Source organism: Xiphophorus couchianus, chromosome 19 (assembly GCF_001444195.1).
Source record: "Xiphophorus couchianus chromosome 19, X_couchianus-1.0, whole genome shotgun sequence".
Classification (NCBI taxonomy): domain Eukaryota; kingdom Metazoa; phylum Chordata; class Actinopteri; order Cyprinodontiformes; family Poeciliidae; genus Xiphophorus; species Xiphophorus couchianus.
This window is the reverse complement of record NC_040246.1, coordinates 13171123-13190424: the sequence shown is the minus strand read 5'-3', so window position 1 is coordinate 13190424 and position 19302 is coordinate 13171123. Positions and strand designations below refer to the sequence as shown.

At 38.1% G+C, this 19302-nt stretch overlaps 1 protein-coding gene across 6 annotated transcripts in view; it reads right to left on the bottom strand.

The window, feature by feature from the left end:
- The window catches only part of dlgap2a (discs, large (Drosophila) homolog-associated protein 2a), a 159380-nt gene that overhangs the window by 51865 nt on the left and 88213 nt on the right, over nucleotides 1–19302 (bottom strand). For all 6 annotated transcript variants that reach the window (XM_028000794.1, XM_028000795.1, XM_028000796.1 and 3 more), the window contains one exon: nucleotides 2071–3218. In XM_028000794.1, the coding sequence (XP_027856595.1) occupies nucleotides 2071–3218 (1148 nt within the window). The remainder of the gene's footprint in view (nucleotides 1–2070; nucleotides 3219–19302) is intronic.

Genomic DNA, 19302 nt, shown 5'->3' with positions numbered 1-19302 from the left:
ATGTGTCTCACCCTTTGCGTTTGCGGATTGGATTGATAATGTTGAGCTAAATATAGCCCTGCGGCAGGGAGCAGGAGCTGAGGTTTATTTTTAGAAATGTTTATAGTGCTGCAACTTGGACACTACTTCAGCTGGATAACCAAAGGGAAGGAAGGTAGAGTGGGATAGAGATGCCAACACTGCAACTTTCTGTTCAACAGTGGACTTCACTTAGCTGAATTACAACAAATAAGATTGGGGAAGTGCTTTCTCTGTCAATGAACCTCAAAAAAATACACCAATCAGAACTAGACAGAGTATTTCATTTGGACAGTTTAGTTTATGCCAGTTGTGTTTGCACATTACACTCTACCATAGAACAGAGTCTCCTTTTTCAAATTCCACTCAAGGGTCCACTTTATTTTGACTACAGACATTATTCATCCAGAGGACTACTAGATATATGAGTTGTTATACATGCATACAGATATATTCCAGGAAGATACTATAAAATATGCTGACCCCTCCTGCATTTACTCCCATACAACCTTTCATATATGAGCGAAATAATCTTTGTCAGAGCTGAAACCCATACAACAGCAAAATAAAAGAGGTAAAAATCTACATTGATTTCTGCTGTTTTATTCTCATTCTGCCAGATCTTCCCCTCCAGCGGAGATCATTTACAGAGTTAATTGATTTGTCCTGCTGTGCTAGTTATTTCTACTGGCAGCCACATGCTGTGCCATAGGACGGGATCACATTCGAATATCCAGAACAGAGACAAAACAAATGCAGTGTTTTAGATCAATTGCAATCTGGCCAAGGAAAGCTAGTCTTTCCTATGTATTGATTGAAAAAGCGTCCTTGGACATTTTCATATATATATAAATATAAGTCATCTGTATTTTACTTTTCAAGTCAAGTAGTGATCCTGTTACCCTTTTCTCTATTCACTGTAAAAACATTTGTTGCATATTATGTGTCACTTGTAGTTTGATGCTTTTTCCTTGGTGATGAGCTCAAAGTGTTTAAGGTTGAAAGATGTCCTGGGAATCCCCCTAATCTTCAACTCTCTCTGTCAGAGTTATGTCAGGACTGGCTAAATCATTCAAAGAGGTTAATGTTATTTCCAGGTCGAAAAAACATGTTGATAAACACAAAGAATCACTTACTTAAAATTACTTCACAACTAAATCAGACAAGGAAATGGACAACTTTAAGAACTGAATAAGTAAAAATGCTGATGTCAACTGTTTAGCTTTGATAGGGCATAAATGTTTGAACAGTAGTCTGAAAAGCTGCTACATGCAGTATCTGCTATTTTCAGTGACAATATACCTCAAAAACAAATGGCTCTCTCTTGAACAACCATTAATTATTCATGAGCTGAACTCAAACCATCTCTGTGAAGGAGAGATTGAGAAAATCACACTAAACAGCTCAATAAATTCGCACTTTGCTATTTTATTAAAACAAAATCCATAACAGACGGTAATCTTTGTTAGGCTGTTTTTGACTAGTTTTATTAAGATTTTGCAAATTTAGCATTGTTAGCACTGCAATAACTGTAATGCCAGACATCTCTGATTTTTAGATAGTGAATATTTTGAGTTGGTTTCAAATACACATATATTTCTAATTAGTTAGTTTTATGAGGTTAAAATCTCATAAAAGCCTCACACGCAGTCATTTCCTAAAGGCTTCTTTAAGGAGGTCCTCTCTATGTTTAATTATTAGTCATGTGACAAATCTAAAGAAAATGCATTTGGTTTATTTTACATATCTTTATATAGTATTTATGATATTATTGTATAATTTAACATGTACATTTATTACATTTGTCACAGTTTGTAATATTCATTGTTGTTGCTGCTGCGACTCTATGGAAGTCTGACCATTGAAAATGCCAGCTTCTTTTTTTAATCCATAAGTTAATAGCATTACCAACTGTTTATCAGTCTACCAAATCATACTAGAAAAAATATTAGTAAATAGGCCTGTAATGCTTGAGTGAAGCTATTATGTTGTTATAGGTACTGCTTCTCCACGGGGGAAGTAGAGTGCGACAGTAAACTGGATGAAACATACCTGTAGATAGTGACATGGTCTCAAGCTTGGTTTGAGGTCAGCGGGAGTCATGGGTTTCTCCAGGTTGAGTGAAGACTTCCTGTAGGCTTCCTTGGCTTGGCTGACGGTTAATGTTGACCAGGAGCTCCTTTTCATGAACTTGCCCTCAGGTGCCATGTTAATGCTCTCACAGGCAGAGCACTTGACGTCGTTGTTGCTCTTGGAGGTCTTTAATGACAGGTCCCCAGCCAGGTGGCTGTGCATTGAGTCTGGGTAACAGTGGGTGATGTGGTCGACAGGATGCCGCGACATGATGCTCGGTGTCCTGTACGTGCTGTCACTATCAAGATTGTCATCCGAGCTCCACCATCCACCATGGCGCTGCTTTCCTCCGCCATCAGATTTACGGTCTTTGCTCTTGCTGCGTTTGCTGTGTTTGTGGTGGCCTTGGTGGTGGTGATGGTGGTGATGTGATCCATCCCTGTGAGAGTCATTTTTGGTACCATTCATCTTGGAGGATCCTTCCAGGGAGTGCGACTTTGTGAAGAGTTTCTGTACTGAGTGAACTAAGTGGCGAATTCGGCCGGGGCTTTCATTGCGGTGCTCTGTGGTTGTAGTTGTGGTGGAGGTGCGTTGGTACTGCAATGTATGGAAGCCGTCTCGGTGCAGTGGCATCTGCTTTTCGAACTGATCCAAAAGATTTGCAGGGATCCGGTTCATTTTGCCACTGCCACCATGGGAGGAGGAGCCACCGTCGTCCCGAGAATCTCTACCGCCAGAACTGTTTCCACCTCCATCTCTCGAAGCGCTGCCATAATGCATACGAGGGAAAGTGCTACTGGATATAGAGTGGTCGGTGGCTGACAGTGACACTGGCATCATCATGCACTCAGAGTGGATGGAACTCCGTGGGGAGCAGCGGTGATGACTCTCAAGGGCGCAGCTGTCAGTGGGGCTGAGGAGGTAGGTGGGTGACCGAGGGTCACCATGGTGAAGATGGTGATCCAGGGAGTGGTCACAATCGGCCAAGCCACAGGTGTAAGGTGAGGTGGGTGATGTTAACTGGAGATGGGCAGGACGGCCACCAGAGAGACCCTTCATGTTCCTGGGTGCAGGGGAGTAAGTTTCCTCATCGAAGTACTGCGAGGGTGACCATGAATACTGCTGGTCTGTAAAAGAAAAAGAGACACAAGGAAAATTACATAAAAAGCATTTTACCAGAAGAGAAAGCTGTTTCACACCTAACAATGAGGGACCTCCTAACCTACATTACGATCATTATTCACCTCTTTCACTCACTTCGGCTACAGGGCAACAAAAAGCCCCCAACCTGTGGACATGAAATCTACAGATTGCAGGAACTAAATCTCAGCACTTCTATAGCACCCTTCAAATCACATCTGTGATGGTATAACTCTGCAAGAAAGGAGAAAAAAGTAGAGAACACATAAAAGAAAAGGGCAGGTGACAGGTAAAAGCCTGCATTGCCATTTATCCAATGCAAAGTGAAATAATAGCCTATCACTCTGCCGTGTCGGCGTCATCTGTCAAAGAAATGAGGAGTGCGCTGTGAGGCACACTGCCAGATAGAAGTCCTTGGGAGGAGATCACCAAATCTACTACCCTTCACTTTTTCTCTGGGTGTCCTGTTGCTTTAAATTAAAAACCAACTCTGTGATCCGTCATCAAGGGCAAACATGATAGCTTTATATTGTAATAAATTTAGATGAATTAGAGGAAACATTTAGCTTGCCGCTAAACCTCATTATGAGCTTCTATTTGAGATTTAGAATGGCCAATTTTACTCAGAATTAGGTATGAAAGAAATTAAGTGACATTTTACAGTGCCTTATAAAATATTAACATCTCTTGAACATTTTGTCACACTACACTACAAACTTGAAATTAATTTTTCTGTACTTTCTAAGAAAAATTGTAACAAAAAAATTCCCCTACTATTTTCAGCCAACTCTAATATCCCTAAGTAAAACCCAGAATTTCTCCATTAAATGTCAGCTAAACAGATTCTACCTGTGAGGAAATCAAGCTGTGCAGGTAAGGTGTCACAGGTAGAGTAGAAAACATTAGAAAATAAAAAGCCTCATGAAAAAAATTACAAAACAATGTCAGAAGCTTTGGAAATCTCACTGTTCATCATTTGAAAATGGCAAGAGCCTATCACAGATGCATACCTGCCAAAACAAGACTGCCCAATTAAACTGACAGGCAAGTTTGTCAGAGACATGCATCAAACCACTTGCAGCTGTAACTGCAGAAAGCTGGTTCTACAATTAAATGTATTGGCTTGAAGTGGTTTACAAATGCCTGCCACATTTTTATATCCCATAAAAATATGGCATTAAAAATCATTAAATTAAAAATAATTTGAAAAACATGTATTGATGTACATCCATTTTCTAAGTAAGAAACAGCTGATGTGGTGCATATATTTCTAATGAAATACAAAAAATAAATCACGGTTGTTTGGCCACACAATGTAAAAATGAGGTATAAACATTTTACAAGGTGTGCAGTGCAGTTTGATGCCAAGAAGATTTCTAAAACTTATGAGGTATGATAGTTTCTTCATTTTTGTGTGAAACATTGTGTAAAATGTGTCAAATTATGCAGCAGAGTAAAAGTAGGCAGGAATCTGACAGGAATCTTTTCTTAGCATTTCTCATAATATAGAGTCAGCAGGTTAAAACATTTTATGAAAAGAAGGCTCACTCAGGAACATTTGGAAACCTTTTTTTTTACCTTGCTCTTATGAAATCAGAAACAAACAGGATAACAAAGCTAAGCTCCGTTGCCTCACTAAGATACGCCTCATAAAGACCAACACTCAGGCTGTAACCTCATAAACCGAAGGAGAGTTTTTATGAGCTACATTTGGGAGGGTGGGTGGCGGAAAGCAGCTTTAGACAAAATGGTAGAATTTTGGAACCACACATCTAACCCTTCAGCTGCCAGTTCAACCAAAACCAAGACTGAACATCAAAACACTGTCCTGAGCCGTATGCAACGAAATTTCGTTCTGTATACACCCTGTGCATGCAAAATGACAATAAAGTCAGTCTAAGTCTAAGTCTAAGTCTAAGTCTAAATAATAAGAAAAGAAACACAAATTCTGGAATATCAGTGCCACTTTTGGCATGGAAAAAAACAGTCACTGTATTTTATCTCTTTAGCCAAACCTTTGTTAAAGAGAACTTTGCTAGTTTTATGCTACCTCATCTCAAATTAGGTAACTCACTTCTTCAGAACAACAGAGTTTCTCATTACCTTTACACTGATGTTGAAATACAGGGCCGCCAGGTCATTTTAACCCATTATGTTGCACCACCACATAATGCAGTGCTGAGAGGCCCCAGACATCTTAGCCATTTCTTTGAGACCAGACTGACCTCACTCTTTTGTCTGTGTTTGCCACTTCCCGTATCTTGAATGTTGGGCACAGTCTGAGGTCACCATAACCAGGACATGTTCTCACTATACTTCACTATACTCCCTTGTTTTTAAGAAGGCAAAAACAGAAGATATCAAAAATATTTAAACATATTTTGCAGCAAATTTTTTTTTGCATCAAACATGGTGATTTCAGCTCCCCCGGGCCCTGTCACCGCTTCAAAGAAGTTGTGGATTCAGAATTTTCCTTCTAATTATTTTGCCTCAGCGAGCATCTCTCATAAAACCCTGTGTTTTATCAAGGCTGTTTTCCGAGCTGAAACTGAAACACGACCACAGTTAAGAGGATCCTTTTCATCTATCAAATTGGATTAAATTTATTCAAAGTTCCAAACCTTTTTTTTTCAAATTCTCAACTATGCGGTGCTGCCATGTGCTTGTGTTCCTCCCATCCTCCATCTACTGAGATCAAAACAAACTCTTGTGTTTACCAATCTTCTGAGGATCACTACTTGGCAGCCTTTTGCAAAATTAATCCAGAGTACTCCAAGTATTCAAGAGGCAGGAAGCGAAAAAGATGGGACAAGTTCACTCTAGAGGAATCAGATTTACAAAGGTGCAACTGAGCAAACTTTAACAGCCAAATCCTGTGAATGTTCCAGCTCTGACTCAGACTAGCTCAGTGTTGCAATCAGAAGGGTGACGGCGCATCACTGATTTATATGATGCTACATTCATGTCTGATGTTAAGTCACCATCTTACTCCAAGGCCTTTCTTTGACAGCTGTCCTCTGAGATGCTTGCTGAATACATTATCTTCCTACACAGTCACACACTCTTTCTGGGATTATACGACGGATGACAGACTTGTATACCTTCTCTCTCTGTCTGTCTTGATTTTATTTTTTCCCATGTCTTTCATGGAAGCAACACATTTTGACATTATTGAAAGACATATCTTCAGAAGCATTTTGAGGGCTTGTTTGTATTTGCCTGAGGCATCATGAGAAAAATCATCTGTGCCATTGATTGGCAAGTAAAAAGCAAAGAGAGAGACAATTATGACTGGCAAACAGTTGAGGTTATAAATTTGCATGAACATATACATGAAATTAAAATTAACTTTAAGCTTTTATCAATTTAATTGGAAGATCTTTTTCCAAAGTGGCTTGATAATGCAACATAAATCTGCTATATATTTTTCTATTCCAACATTACTAGGTGAACAAATTAAAATTTATTATATAATTTCAAACCAAGGCTGGTAGGTTTTCTTTGCCTGAGTAAAAAGGATTTGCCTGGAACTGAACAGTGCTCAAAACAATGGCAAAGTTAAAGATCAAACAAGGAGATCTAAAGGGTAATTTAGATCGAAGTAATTTGGGTTGTTTCTAAAGAGTTGCTGATCCCAAGATCATTACGTTTAACAACTTATTTTTAAGATATATCTGTACTTAAGCAATTTTTGTACTGGATTTCATTAAGGATTTTATTAGATCAAATGAGAGTAAACATAAATCAATAAAACACTTTTCATATACAATTTTCTTATACTGTCTGCTTGTACTTTCAGATCCAGAAAACAAAGTTTTGCAGATCATTGAACCTTTTACTTGTACTTTCAAATTGTATGCTATAGGGTTAGGGTTAGGGTAACCCTATATTATGGTGCACAGTATTCAACTGTAAGTTGGGGGAAATCATGTAATTCAAAAGAAAGACTATTTTACAGACTCCCTGATAATAAATAAAACAAAAGAAAAGAAGTAACAGACTCATTCAGCAGTGTTGAATTTTACATGCACACTGAATTTGGTTCTATCAGATTTTAAAAGCCCCTGTGGTTTAACTGTGATAAACCTGCATCATACCTGACATAAGGTGTGCAGACACGGCCAACAGAGTCAGAGGAAGATGCTCATTTATTAAGGGCTTCTGTTTGGGGCTTTCAATCTGCTCACATGCATGGTGTGAGTAAAGGTCGTTTTGCTCCTTTTAACACATTAGCATTTAAATAGCACTATATCTTCACTGAGTATCACTGACAGCTCCCACTATTCCCTTGGCTGAGACTCTAACTGGAGTTGAAAACAAAGTTAAAAGATAATAAAGCACTGCACTAGACTGAGAGATCAAAGGCATGCGACCTTCAGACTTGGCAGTGTTAGCATACCACCTAACCACGTCGACTTGCTACTGTTTAAGAGAGGATTTGGATGAAGGTAAGACTGAGTCACAGCATTGAAGCAACACACGTAAAACAGTCTTTCAGGTTTTGCATCAGTGAGGGAATGTGCCAATTCTTTGTCGCCTGGCATCAAACTGTCCAATATTCCCCAGTGCTTCAATAGAAAAAGCTAAGATATCTCAAGTAATAGAAGACATGAGGTTTATATAATAACTGTGCTTCAGGGATTTCCTATAAAATCCTAAATGTTAAGAGCTGTGTGAATTCTATGTTTATTCTAGAAACTCAAAAGAAGGAAACTGTGACCTAAAGACTAAAATTAGAATTGCCCTGAGCTATTCAATTGGAGAAGTCAACAAGTGAAGTCTGTCAGCGCCAATCAATGTTAGCATTGACATATGTCTTTGGGAGATACCCTTGTCACTTGTCCATCCAGGTGACAGCACAGAGCATTTTATGCAGAGATGTCAAGTCTGACACATGGATATAAACTGATATTATGGTGCCTCCACTGCTAATGTGATTTTTAGCAAACTGGGAGAACAATTAGAATCTAATCTGTTGTTAGGGGTATTTTTCCCCAAAAGGGGAAAAAAAATCCTGATGTTTTCCTGACAGCTGATTGACACGGTGCTGAGACCTGACGACAAAAGATGTCACTGATGCATTTGTCATACGTTTGCATGGCTGAACTCACTCTTGAACTGTTGTCAAAGCTAAACTGTAATCAAGCTTGGATGTGATCCTGTTGCAGTTAGACAGGAGGGAAATTACCTAAAAAATTATTTTTTCAGTTATGCTAGTTGATAGTATTTTGACTGAATATCCTACTGGATAAAGTTTTCATTTTGCATCAACGACATGTATTAGGATAATATAAAGAAAAAAATATAAGGTGTCTTCTCCATACAAGAAGCCACTACATAGCAACAAGTAATATTTTTTGACCATGAGAAACATTTTCTTAACCAAAAAATATATATTTTTTTTCTTCCCTATATTTTAAAAGCCAGTTCACTACAGGTAATTTGTTCTTTAAAAGGTTTCTAGGCTGATGATGGCTCAGGCAGTAGGAGTTTGCCCTGTAACGAATGGGTTGTCAGTTCAAATCCTCACTCCATCTGTCTCAGTCGTTTTGTCCTTGGGGAAGACACTTCACTGTCCTTGCCTGCTGGTGGTGGTCAGATGGTCCAGTGGTGTCAGTGAATGGCACCACTGAGCACACAGCTACATTGTTGTAAACTTACAAGTTATTTAATAGCACACCTGTTTTCTGTTAATCAGAAAGATTATGCAGTCAATTGTCTTCAGCTTCCTTTACTTAGATCTTTGTCCATTCTGCTCTGTTAGTTCCTGCTTCTACCTTCTTAAATTTTGTTCCATTTCAACAGTTTTTGATCGCCAGTCCTCATGCCACTGTGATTTTGCTTCTGTAAACCAAGGTATTAAACATTTCCTTAAATTTGGATTTTTTCCCCCTGTTTGGGTGCTCCATTGACGCACCACCACCAAGCAACTACAGCACCATTGCCTCTTGTGCTTCCTGTTGCATCAAACTGATGCTCACACACATATTCGAATGTGAGAAACAGGAGAGAGAGACTGTTCCCATTTCCATTCTTGCTTGACAATCAAACACTACACCCCACAATGTTTCTCACAGCAGGTTGTAAGTATTAGAGTGAAGAAGAGCTAGCAGAGGAAAGTAGGTGTTGTCTACTGAGATTTTGTAAACAACAGCAACGCTCAAGGGAAGACAGTTGTGTATGCCGCTGCATGTTCAGGGGGAGTCTATGGTGACAACAGCTTCAGGAAAGGAGCTAAACTTGCAGATAAGAATATTCCTGTCCATCACTTTCTCCACTAATGTATTTTAAAATGATTAGGCAACTGACAGTCTGTCGCAAAAGGCCAAAAATTGCTATTTTTCTTCTGTAACACTCAATTTTACTTACGTTGTGGTGAGTTGAATGCCTCCATAAAGTATTTAGCAGCAGAAAGATTACGGTGGCTCGATAAAGAGAAGCCACTGAGCGTCAGAATACTTATCGTGAGTCAGCTAATGATGGAGCGTGTTATCTGTGCTACGCTCAGCACTCCTCAGCTCCTCTCTCCCTCTGCCAGTCAAAGTGGGGACAGAACAATATGGTAACGAAAAGAAATAAAACACAGTGTAAGGATCAGCAGATTTTGTTCTCCTTAGAATGACAACTTCTAAGGCTTTGTAATCCCTGAGTTTTTGGGGTTGAAAACATTTAACACTGATATTTAATGTGGTAATTTTATGCCACATAATTTGGAAGTACTGCCAAATATGCCTGCTGCTTTCCTATTTCTTATTCAACCACAATCCCTTGAACCTTTCAAAGCCCTATTTCCACTCAAATCAACCACAGAAACAGAAGTCCAACAATGCCACCGGTACAAGTACGCAAACCCTAATTAAAACAAACTGTGTTTGATGGCGGTGGGGTTGCATTTAGTGTAATTGTATATCCAGCAGAGTTATCCATCTATGAATAAATCATGCTGAATGTGAAATTCTGCCACAGGAAAAGCCCCACAAGCATGTGCGAGTGAGAGGAAGAGAGAAGGTCCCGTCTTATGCAACAGCCAGGACTGCATTCCCAGGCAACTTGTTAGAGGATGCCTCAGAACTGCTGTTGCCGTAGCAACATACTCTGTAGTTCACATGTTTTACTGTCTTAGTAGCAATTGAGGACTTCAGGGGAAAAACTGAGATAAAGTGAGTCTCACATTGCAGCCCATTTAAAATAAAAAAAAATCTTTGTAAATGTGTATTGAAATAAAAATAATTTATTTAAATTCAAGTTAAATTTATAATATAGAAATTTATTGCACAAAGAGTGATATAGAATCGTTCTATGCTCATAAAATTTTCAAGTTTTTGATGTTTAAAATTGTCGGTCTACCTTCCCGTATCTTACAGTCTATGCACTCTGGCTGCAGCTTCTTTTGCATGAAATTCTGCATCAGTGTGGTTTGACGTGAGAGAAGCTCAGGTCAGTTAGGAACAGTCTTTAACTCAGCAAAAGGTTTTGGAACGAACGAGAAACAGTCCACTCCCATTTCTCCTTAAGATGTTACCTTTGGCTAAGAATTGTCTTAATAAATTGGGCGCAACAGCTTTTGCCCTGGAAAGTGTCTGTGCGGTGGCTCTTGAAACACATCTCTAGCTTCAGTTCATACCCCCAAACTTTAAATGTGCTCTGTGTCACAATCCTATCAGTGGAGCAGTTATTCCTGTGATGGGTGCACTATGTTCAACTACACTTTTTCGTCCCCTAGGCCTTGTATTTATATGGTTGGATGCAACACACCGAACAATCATCTTCCTCAGTGACTACTTTTTGCAGCTTACTCTCCCCTAGAAGTGTGTCAGGTAACATTTTTGTATTAAAATCCTTTATTTATAGTCCTGTATATTATTATGATATTTTGTTATCTTGTGAAAATATGTAGCATTCAGGAATATAAAATTGCATATAATGATTCAATGAGAATACAAGTGGTGGTTAGATGCTTGCAACTGAACATGTTTGCATATCTCAGCTAAAGTTATTACTCAACTTAATTTAACATTGGGACAGAGCTGTAAAAACTGTTATTGTAAAACTCACAAATCCCACTGAGAGCTGTTCCAGCTCATACTTGTTATCCTTGTTCAAAACTGAAGAAACCTTCTGGATGACAACTAAAATCTTCACAAAACAAGAGCAGAACCTGGGTGCCTTTCTATTCAAGCACCTAGGATCCAGTTTAGTGATGCTCTGGTTGAAGAGTTTGATTTTAGAATGCTGCATTTCTAATCATGTGTTTATAGAATCATTCTATGCTCATAAAATTTTAGTTTGAATTTTCTGAGAAACAGAATTTTAGATTTTCATTAGCCAGAATTATATAAAAAAATACAGAAATAAATGTATGTAAAATGTGTAATGAATCTATTTCAAGTTTAAATTTTGCATTGATTTATATCTGCATCCAATTTAAAGGATACTGTTTCATGACGGTAAAGATACAGTTGCCTTAAAAAGATATCTCATAACAAAACTGATCTTCAAAGCACTATACCACCCACAGAGTCACCCACACTGCTCAGCCTAACAAAGACAAATTAAAAACACTTTCATTCCTAAAGTTATTTTCCTCTCTGCAGCCCCATAATCAGATGCTGGCGTATGGCCGTAATGATTTCTTTGAAGATGGCAGTGATAATAACAGTCCAGCTTAAACCCTTGCTTATTTCCCTCCAATGTCAGACAGCACATCACAGGCACAAAGTTAAGCGGAGCACTGAAAGATTTTCTGTGATCCTAATCTGAACAAAATCAGATCTGCAGAAATGAGGCATATTAGCAACATTTAAAGGGTAACGCTGATAAGAGTAATTGGTAAACAACGCTCAACTATGAACACTGTTCAAGGTGCAACAAGCAAGAAGTAACCAAGCAGAAGGAGAGCATTGTGATTCTTCTCACCTTCTCCTGCTGTAACATCTGCCACCATGACAGGTGACAAAAACAATCAAAGAGAAATGATCATGCTCTGCATGCTCTATAGATTCTTGTTTTATTTATTCACCAATTAAATAAATCTCTCTATATATTAATTAAATAAAATAATAACTACTGCCAGGTAAGAGCCGTTCAGAAGAATCGGATAGTTCAGGAATATATATTGCAGACTTTTGGTCACAAAAGTATATATGCGACACATCAGTCAACACCTCTGCACAACAATTCACCACAAAGAGTGACAACGTTTTTTCATGCGACATATGTGTCTCTGTACAGTTAGCTTTGCTAACATCATGTACACAGCTTACCTTTCTTTAAGATTCTTTTCCAAGTGACGATAAAAGTTGGACATAGTCCCCACTGTCTGTGAAAGCGAAGGGCTGCTGAATTTACATGTCGCCATATCTGATGATTTATGTAGCGGTATTCTATTATTGACAATTAGATAGACATCTTCTCCCGCTCAGAGAAAACCACTGCGCATCTCTTAGACGCCGCGTGCGAGTGAAAGGGGGAGTCGATGGGTAACAACAGACAGACACAAAAAAAAAAAAAACAACAGACAGACACACGTAATTAGTAAGTTACATTATTGCTTATCCTTAAGTCTCTGAAGTTCACATTTTAACGAAAAAAGCGCAGTGGATGTAATGAGTAACGCAGCGTTTTTGTAGAAATGGATTGAAGTAGAAAGTACAGACACTTACTGTAAAATGTAGTGGAGTAAAAGTCAAAAGTATCCATGATTAAATCTACGCAAGTAAAGTACAGATACATGAAAATTGTACTTAAGTACACTTCGCTACTTCCCACCACTACCCATACAAGATACCAATCTTATTTTCCTGCAGTGAAAAGGAAGAGCAACTTTCTGAAATCACCTTGCACTAACTTTAAAGCTGCAGATTATTCAGGGGCTCTGGTAGCTTTGCACATTCAGATATTCCAGTTTTACCCATTCTTCTTTCTAGAGTAGATCAGCCGCAACGTTCAACACTTTTCTCAGATTTTGAATATTATTTAGGTCTAGACTTTGACTGGGCCATTCTAGCACATTGATATCTAAACACTGCCAGTGTAGCTCTGGCTGTAGCTCTAAAGTTGTTCTCTAGCAGCTTCTAACAGCATTACTTCCGGCAAAAGGACTTTCTAGTGTCCCCTGCCTTCCTGTTTATAAACGGCAGAATTGACTTTCTGTAGTTTTCTTTGAACAAGGAATTTGTCTTGCCACTGTACAATAAAGGCCGGGTTTGCGAAGTGCATGACTAATACCTGTACTGTCAATATCACCTTGGCTGTGACTTTTTGCAGTTCTTCTATTGGCCCTGAGAATAAATTACACACAGGTGGTAAAGGTTAGTAGAATAAAATGGAGTGATTTTAAATGCAGGCCACACTTCACAATTTTATACTTGGTAGTGGTCTATCATATAAAAACCCAATAAAATAATGTTGATGTTTGTGATTCGTACTTAATAAAATGTGGGGGAAAAAAATCAAGTGACATAAATACTTTTGCAAAACACTTTAATTTGCTTGGGCTTGAAAAAAGGTTCACTTTCAGTCACAACTTAGTAAAGCCGGTTCTGCCCAAAACGATAAGCAAGAAATAACTTGGGCTGGCCAAAACTCAATTTTTGCTGTAGTAATTATTGATTCACATCCAAGCGTATTTCATTTAATTGCTCAATTATTGCTGTTGCACATGAACAGATTATGTAGCAGAGATGTTGGTTTCAAGAAAGCATATTAGTCAAGGTAAAAATGTTCTTTAAACAACTTTATTTTCCTCTATTTTGCCAAGTTTCCTGACTTTAGAGGTACTAAAAAAAATATAGATTTTTGCAAGGTTAATATAGCAAATTAATCTTCTCTGTATTTATAATTGGTATAATGGAGGGTCTTCTCTCAATGAGATCATAAAGTAGCCTGCAGTGTACATCACCTGTGGATACATGTAGCCTCATACACACTTATGTCACACGTCTTGGTTTATGATTGAGCAAATCTTGAACCATAAATATGCTCTCGTGAAGTGCTTGACAAATAGTTGAGTCAAATCTCTCAGGCCTTCACAGAACATCTGAATTTATACTGACATTAAATTACACAGAGGTGGACTCCGACTTCCAAATTAATTGGTTGCTGTGTAATGTATTTTTGGGTATCAGAGAAGTTGTAGTAAATACAAACGTTTAGCGGACTATTAATTTCTCTTGGTAAACTTTTTGAAACTATGCAATATTAAATGAAATGAGCTCCAGTACCAAAATGGAGCTCATTTCCAGTACCAAAACTGGAAATTTGTTCCAGTACCAAACATTTACAGTGTAATGTTGTGCATTTGTTTTATTTAATAAGCCAGTTAATACTTACTTATAAATCAATATCAGATGAAAGGGCTCCTAAACCTAAGGTGTGAATCAATACCCTGTCTACACATAGCCATCAGTTTTATGAGTAATATTTCTGAATGTGATTTTTTTCAGGTCCATCCACATTAAACAGATTATTTATTTCTGCAGGTTTCTCATTTTTAAGCACACTCTGCTTTCTCCACGTACACTACGGTAAATCAGCTTTAATTGTCAATATCAGGGGGAAAGCACTCCTTTGGGCCTACTACCTTCCCCAGGCAGCAACTAAAAATACATGATTCTGGTAACAATTCAATGGAGACAGCTGGGTGATTGAGTCACCAGCTCCAAAATCCCTCAGAATGAGCTATAATGTGACAAAAGGAAACATGGAAAACATGGATATCAGCTTTAGGAGTGGATGAGGACTGCTGTTTGAGTGGAAGAAACACACAGTAGCAGAGGAAGCAGATTGACAGCAGGTGTTCCAACTGATTGATGACAGGCCAGTCTTCTAGACCATTCTCAGCTGATATCCCTACTTCACGCTATTTTTACTCTCACCCCCAGGGGTCTGCTGGCAGCCTCTTCCCCTGAATCTTGTCAACAAGCCATTTTTGAGTCTCTGTGAGGTGAGCTGGAGCCATTCATCATGTCAGACTGACTCGCACATGTGTAGTTATGAGTGAGAATCTGTGTGTTGTCAGCTTGAGAATGACAGGCATGCTGAGGGAAAGTGGTTTAGAGGCGGGTCACCATTTAGCAACAGCAGCAAAAGGTTTTCTCACAAACATGTAGTCTTTACAGTCAATACAGATGGAGGGTTTGCTGGCCTACTGCAACTTGGTTTCTCTCATACTTCCTGGTACTACTCATAAATAAATGGAAAAAAAAAGAAAAAAAAAAAACTTTTCATCACAGATTCCTAGCACCATCTAGCACTTTATTTTAAATCTGTGATGGTGAGAATTTTGATACATATTTTGACAACAATATCAAGTGCAATACATGCCTATTTTCTTGTATCCTGTATTTTTCATCTGTGCTTCCACCACTCTGCGACCTTCGAGGATTTTGGACAATGTCACTTGTGTCCGATGTGAGCAACTGTTGTTGTGAGACACTGCCCAACTGGCTAAATGTTACATTAGCATGGAAAATGCAAGTTCATAACACTTGGAATATATTGGCCAACAATTATAGTACTCCCAACTGTCATTTGCAATTTAAATATTGCACACACTGATATTGCGTTGATGATGATATTCTTGCGCTAAGTATAATGCTATATGTAACAGAAAATTCACCCCCTTGTTATACTATTTCATTGTAAAACATGACAGTGGCAGCATCATGCTGTGAAAGAGTTAGTTTTTTTTAACTTGGACAAAACACTCTCTATGTAATCTGTCAAATGTCTGGCTCTAGATGAGCAATAGAGACATAGCCCAAAAGAATAGCAAATGCAATTATAATTAAAGTTGAATGTACTAAGTACTGAATCTAGGCGATTGAATTCAAATCCATACCAAACTTTTCAAATTTGTATATTTATATGCTTTCTTTATCTATAAATTATTCAAAATATATATAATATAACATTAGGCATTTTTCTTTCACAAATTTATGTTATTTTGTAATGGTCTATTATATGAACATTAAAAAAAACAACTAAAGGTGTATAAATACATTTGGAAGACACCAACAGCTCTATTGTTGCATCTCAGTTCCACCTGACTGTTGTATTATCTTTTGTCCTGCAGGCTTGAAATATGTGAATTTGCAAACTGACTGCAAATAAAAGATCACTTAATGAACACCGGGAGTCAAAATTGAAAGGAGAACAAAACTATTTCTGGAGCCGGTTCATCCTTGTTCACTTCTTTGCCTCTTGTTCCTTGTCAGTGAGACTACTGAGTCTAGGAAAACATGAATTACAAAGTGTTCAATATTTGCAGGTGTGACTCAGAGTCAACAAACTGTTGCGTTCAGGGAAATCTGTGTGAGAGTATGTGATCCCACTGTAAATGAGAACAGGTGCTGCACAGCAGCAGAGAAAAGTGGCCCATTGGAGCAAAACAGAAGTATAAATTAGCATGGTGCAAGGTGAGACAAGCATGCAGCCAAGCATGCATACGATGGATTACTGCTGTTCTGCATGAATTAACATGACATATGAAACATGCTGTGAATCTGTTTCACTCAACGGTCAATTATATACAATTTAATAACTAATTATGTTTCACCTGTCATACTTTACCACTGAACAAATGCAAACACAGAGGAGTTATGGTTTAATTGACGCTTGTTCAGCTTTCTGGTAATGCCATGGGTTTTGTCAACTAGATAAAGCCAATAGATAATAAGGAATTACTTTGTGTTATTAATGCTGCACACTCTTACAGAGAACAGGGCATCACTCACTAAGTACTATAGGGCTGCTTAGAGCAAAAACCTGATCACAAACAAGATTAAGAGGGATGAATGTGCAAAGACTGGTTCCAGATGAGCTACATTTACAGCATCCAAGGAGCAAAGAGCTGGTGTAACATGAAGAGGTAAAGTTAAATGCTGCTAATTAAGGAGTTCCTGCGTTTTACCCTATGACTGAACCATTAATGTAGGGCCTTGTGATAAATCTGGATAAAGTCAATGCTGATAGTCAAAGTATCTTTAACCAATTGTCTACTGCTTCTTTGAAATGGATGCTCTTACTTTTTTTATTTGAGATCTTTTTACTTTTTTGGGAATTGTTAGATGTAATTTATTTAGCAAAACATAAAAAAATAATAAAGATATTATTCATTAACATGAATTTCGTCCACCTAAAAACCTGAAAGTATTTAAATTACAGTTTGGATTTTCTTACAGTTTCAGTGTTAACAGTTAACAGAGGTGTTTATTTTGAGGTTTTTCACACATCTTGAGATGCCTATAAGTGTTGTATTTGGCACTGTGAATGAGACTGTAAACGTTAAGGGAGACTTTTTAGGTGCTAGGAGGAAATAGAACTGGGTGAAATACTCGAGGACAGTGATGAATTGTTTGAACATTTAGTGTCACCCACTGTAAAAATATAGAATATATTTGAGAAAATCCCCTATTAACTTTTTATATAAAAACCCTCCTGCTCAGTAGAAACTGACATGCTGTGGGAATGGTGGGGGAGCTCATTGGCATTTTAAATGTAAAAAGGTTGTGAAAATTAATATCTTGGACAAATGTGATACAACACTTAATGCCATGAATTAAACAATCCATCATACACTGAGATACAAACAGTCAAGCTTCTCCTTGATTTAAAATTAGAATCCATAAATTAACCCTGAGAAGAGCTACTACATAGGAAATGTTTTGTGAAGAATTTAAGGTGCAATGCCAGAAGTAAATACTGCGACTTGAATTCACAGTTGCAGAATTCAAAAGGAATGAGGTATAATTTCAGAAACTTGGTGAACAAATGTGGTTATTAACAGCACATTCAGAGACAAATTAAAAAATGTTATGTCCACATAGAACTCAGACATTTGTCAAAATTATCCCTTTAGGAAGTAGGTTCTTAGAGGTGAGAGCACAGCAGACACTACTAACCCCTCGATCCTGAGTCACTGTCAGGCTGGTGCTGCTTATCATACACTGACTGACCTGCGTGTCACAAGGGTAGTTGGTCAAAGGATGTAAATTGATTGAACACATTCAGCAGCCACAAAAAGAAGCCCGCATGTCACATCTAAGGAGCACCAGGTCAACTTCCTGAACAAAGACATCCATTCAGTAGCTTTCCAGCGCTTTTTGCATAACTGCTTTGTCTAAAACCAACTCTATTGAGATCTGATTTCCAAACAACCCTCCTTCTTAACTCACGTAGGAGGAGAAATCACTTGTTGATGATTTAAATGTTCCCTGATGGCGAGGAAATGAAGCAAGAAGAGACTGAAAAGCTAAGCTTGAGAAAATACTGTTTTATTATAAATGACAGTTTCCTCCAGTATTTGGAGCAGCGAGCATTGTTACTGCCTTATTTATCAGTATTATATGTCACTATTGGAGAAGCAGGGTGGAGGAGTATGAAATATTTTTAGTATGAGACAGATTCACTTCTCCTGGTTTGCAAATCTGCTAGAGAGACCTGGTCATAAAGGCAGGTAAATATACAACAAAATCTAAACAAACTCAAAATAAATTCAACTGTCAATCAGTATAGCCAGTGAATAGCAAAGCCCTGGGCAAAAACGGAATTTAACTTTTAAAGTAACCAGTTCAAACTCTTCCAGGTCTCCCTCGTACATTATTGCATGAAAGATGATGGGCATAATTAGAAAAGGTTGATGCATTTAAGCATTTAGATGTGATGAAGACAACTTGGTCAAATTCAAACTGAAGATCAGAATGGGAAAGAAAGTGGATGTAAGAGCTACTCTGTCTTTTGAATATGACATAGCCTGACCGAGTATTTTCAAAACTGCTGATTTACTGAGATTTTCATGTACCACCATCTCTTAACTTTGCAGAGAATGATCAAAAATGAAGGAAACTCCATCTGTTGTGTAGAGGACATTGTCTTTTTTTGATCTCCGTGAAATGACAAGACTGGTAGGAGATGATAGAAAGTCAACAGTAGTTCAAATAATTGCACATTACAGCGGAGATATGTGAAGGAATACCATATCTGAACACAGAGCTTCAAAGCCGGTGCCACCCCTGCCTGCTGAGAAGAGGAAATTCACACCACAATTTACACTGGGTCACCGAAACCCAA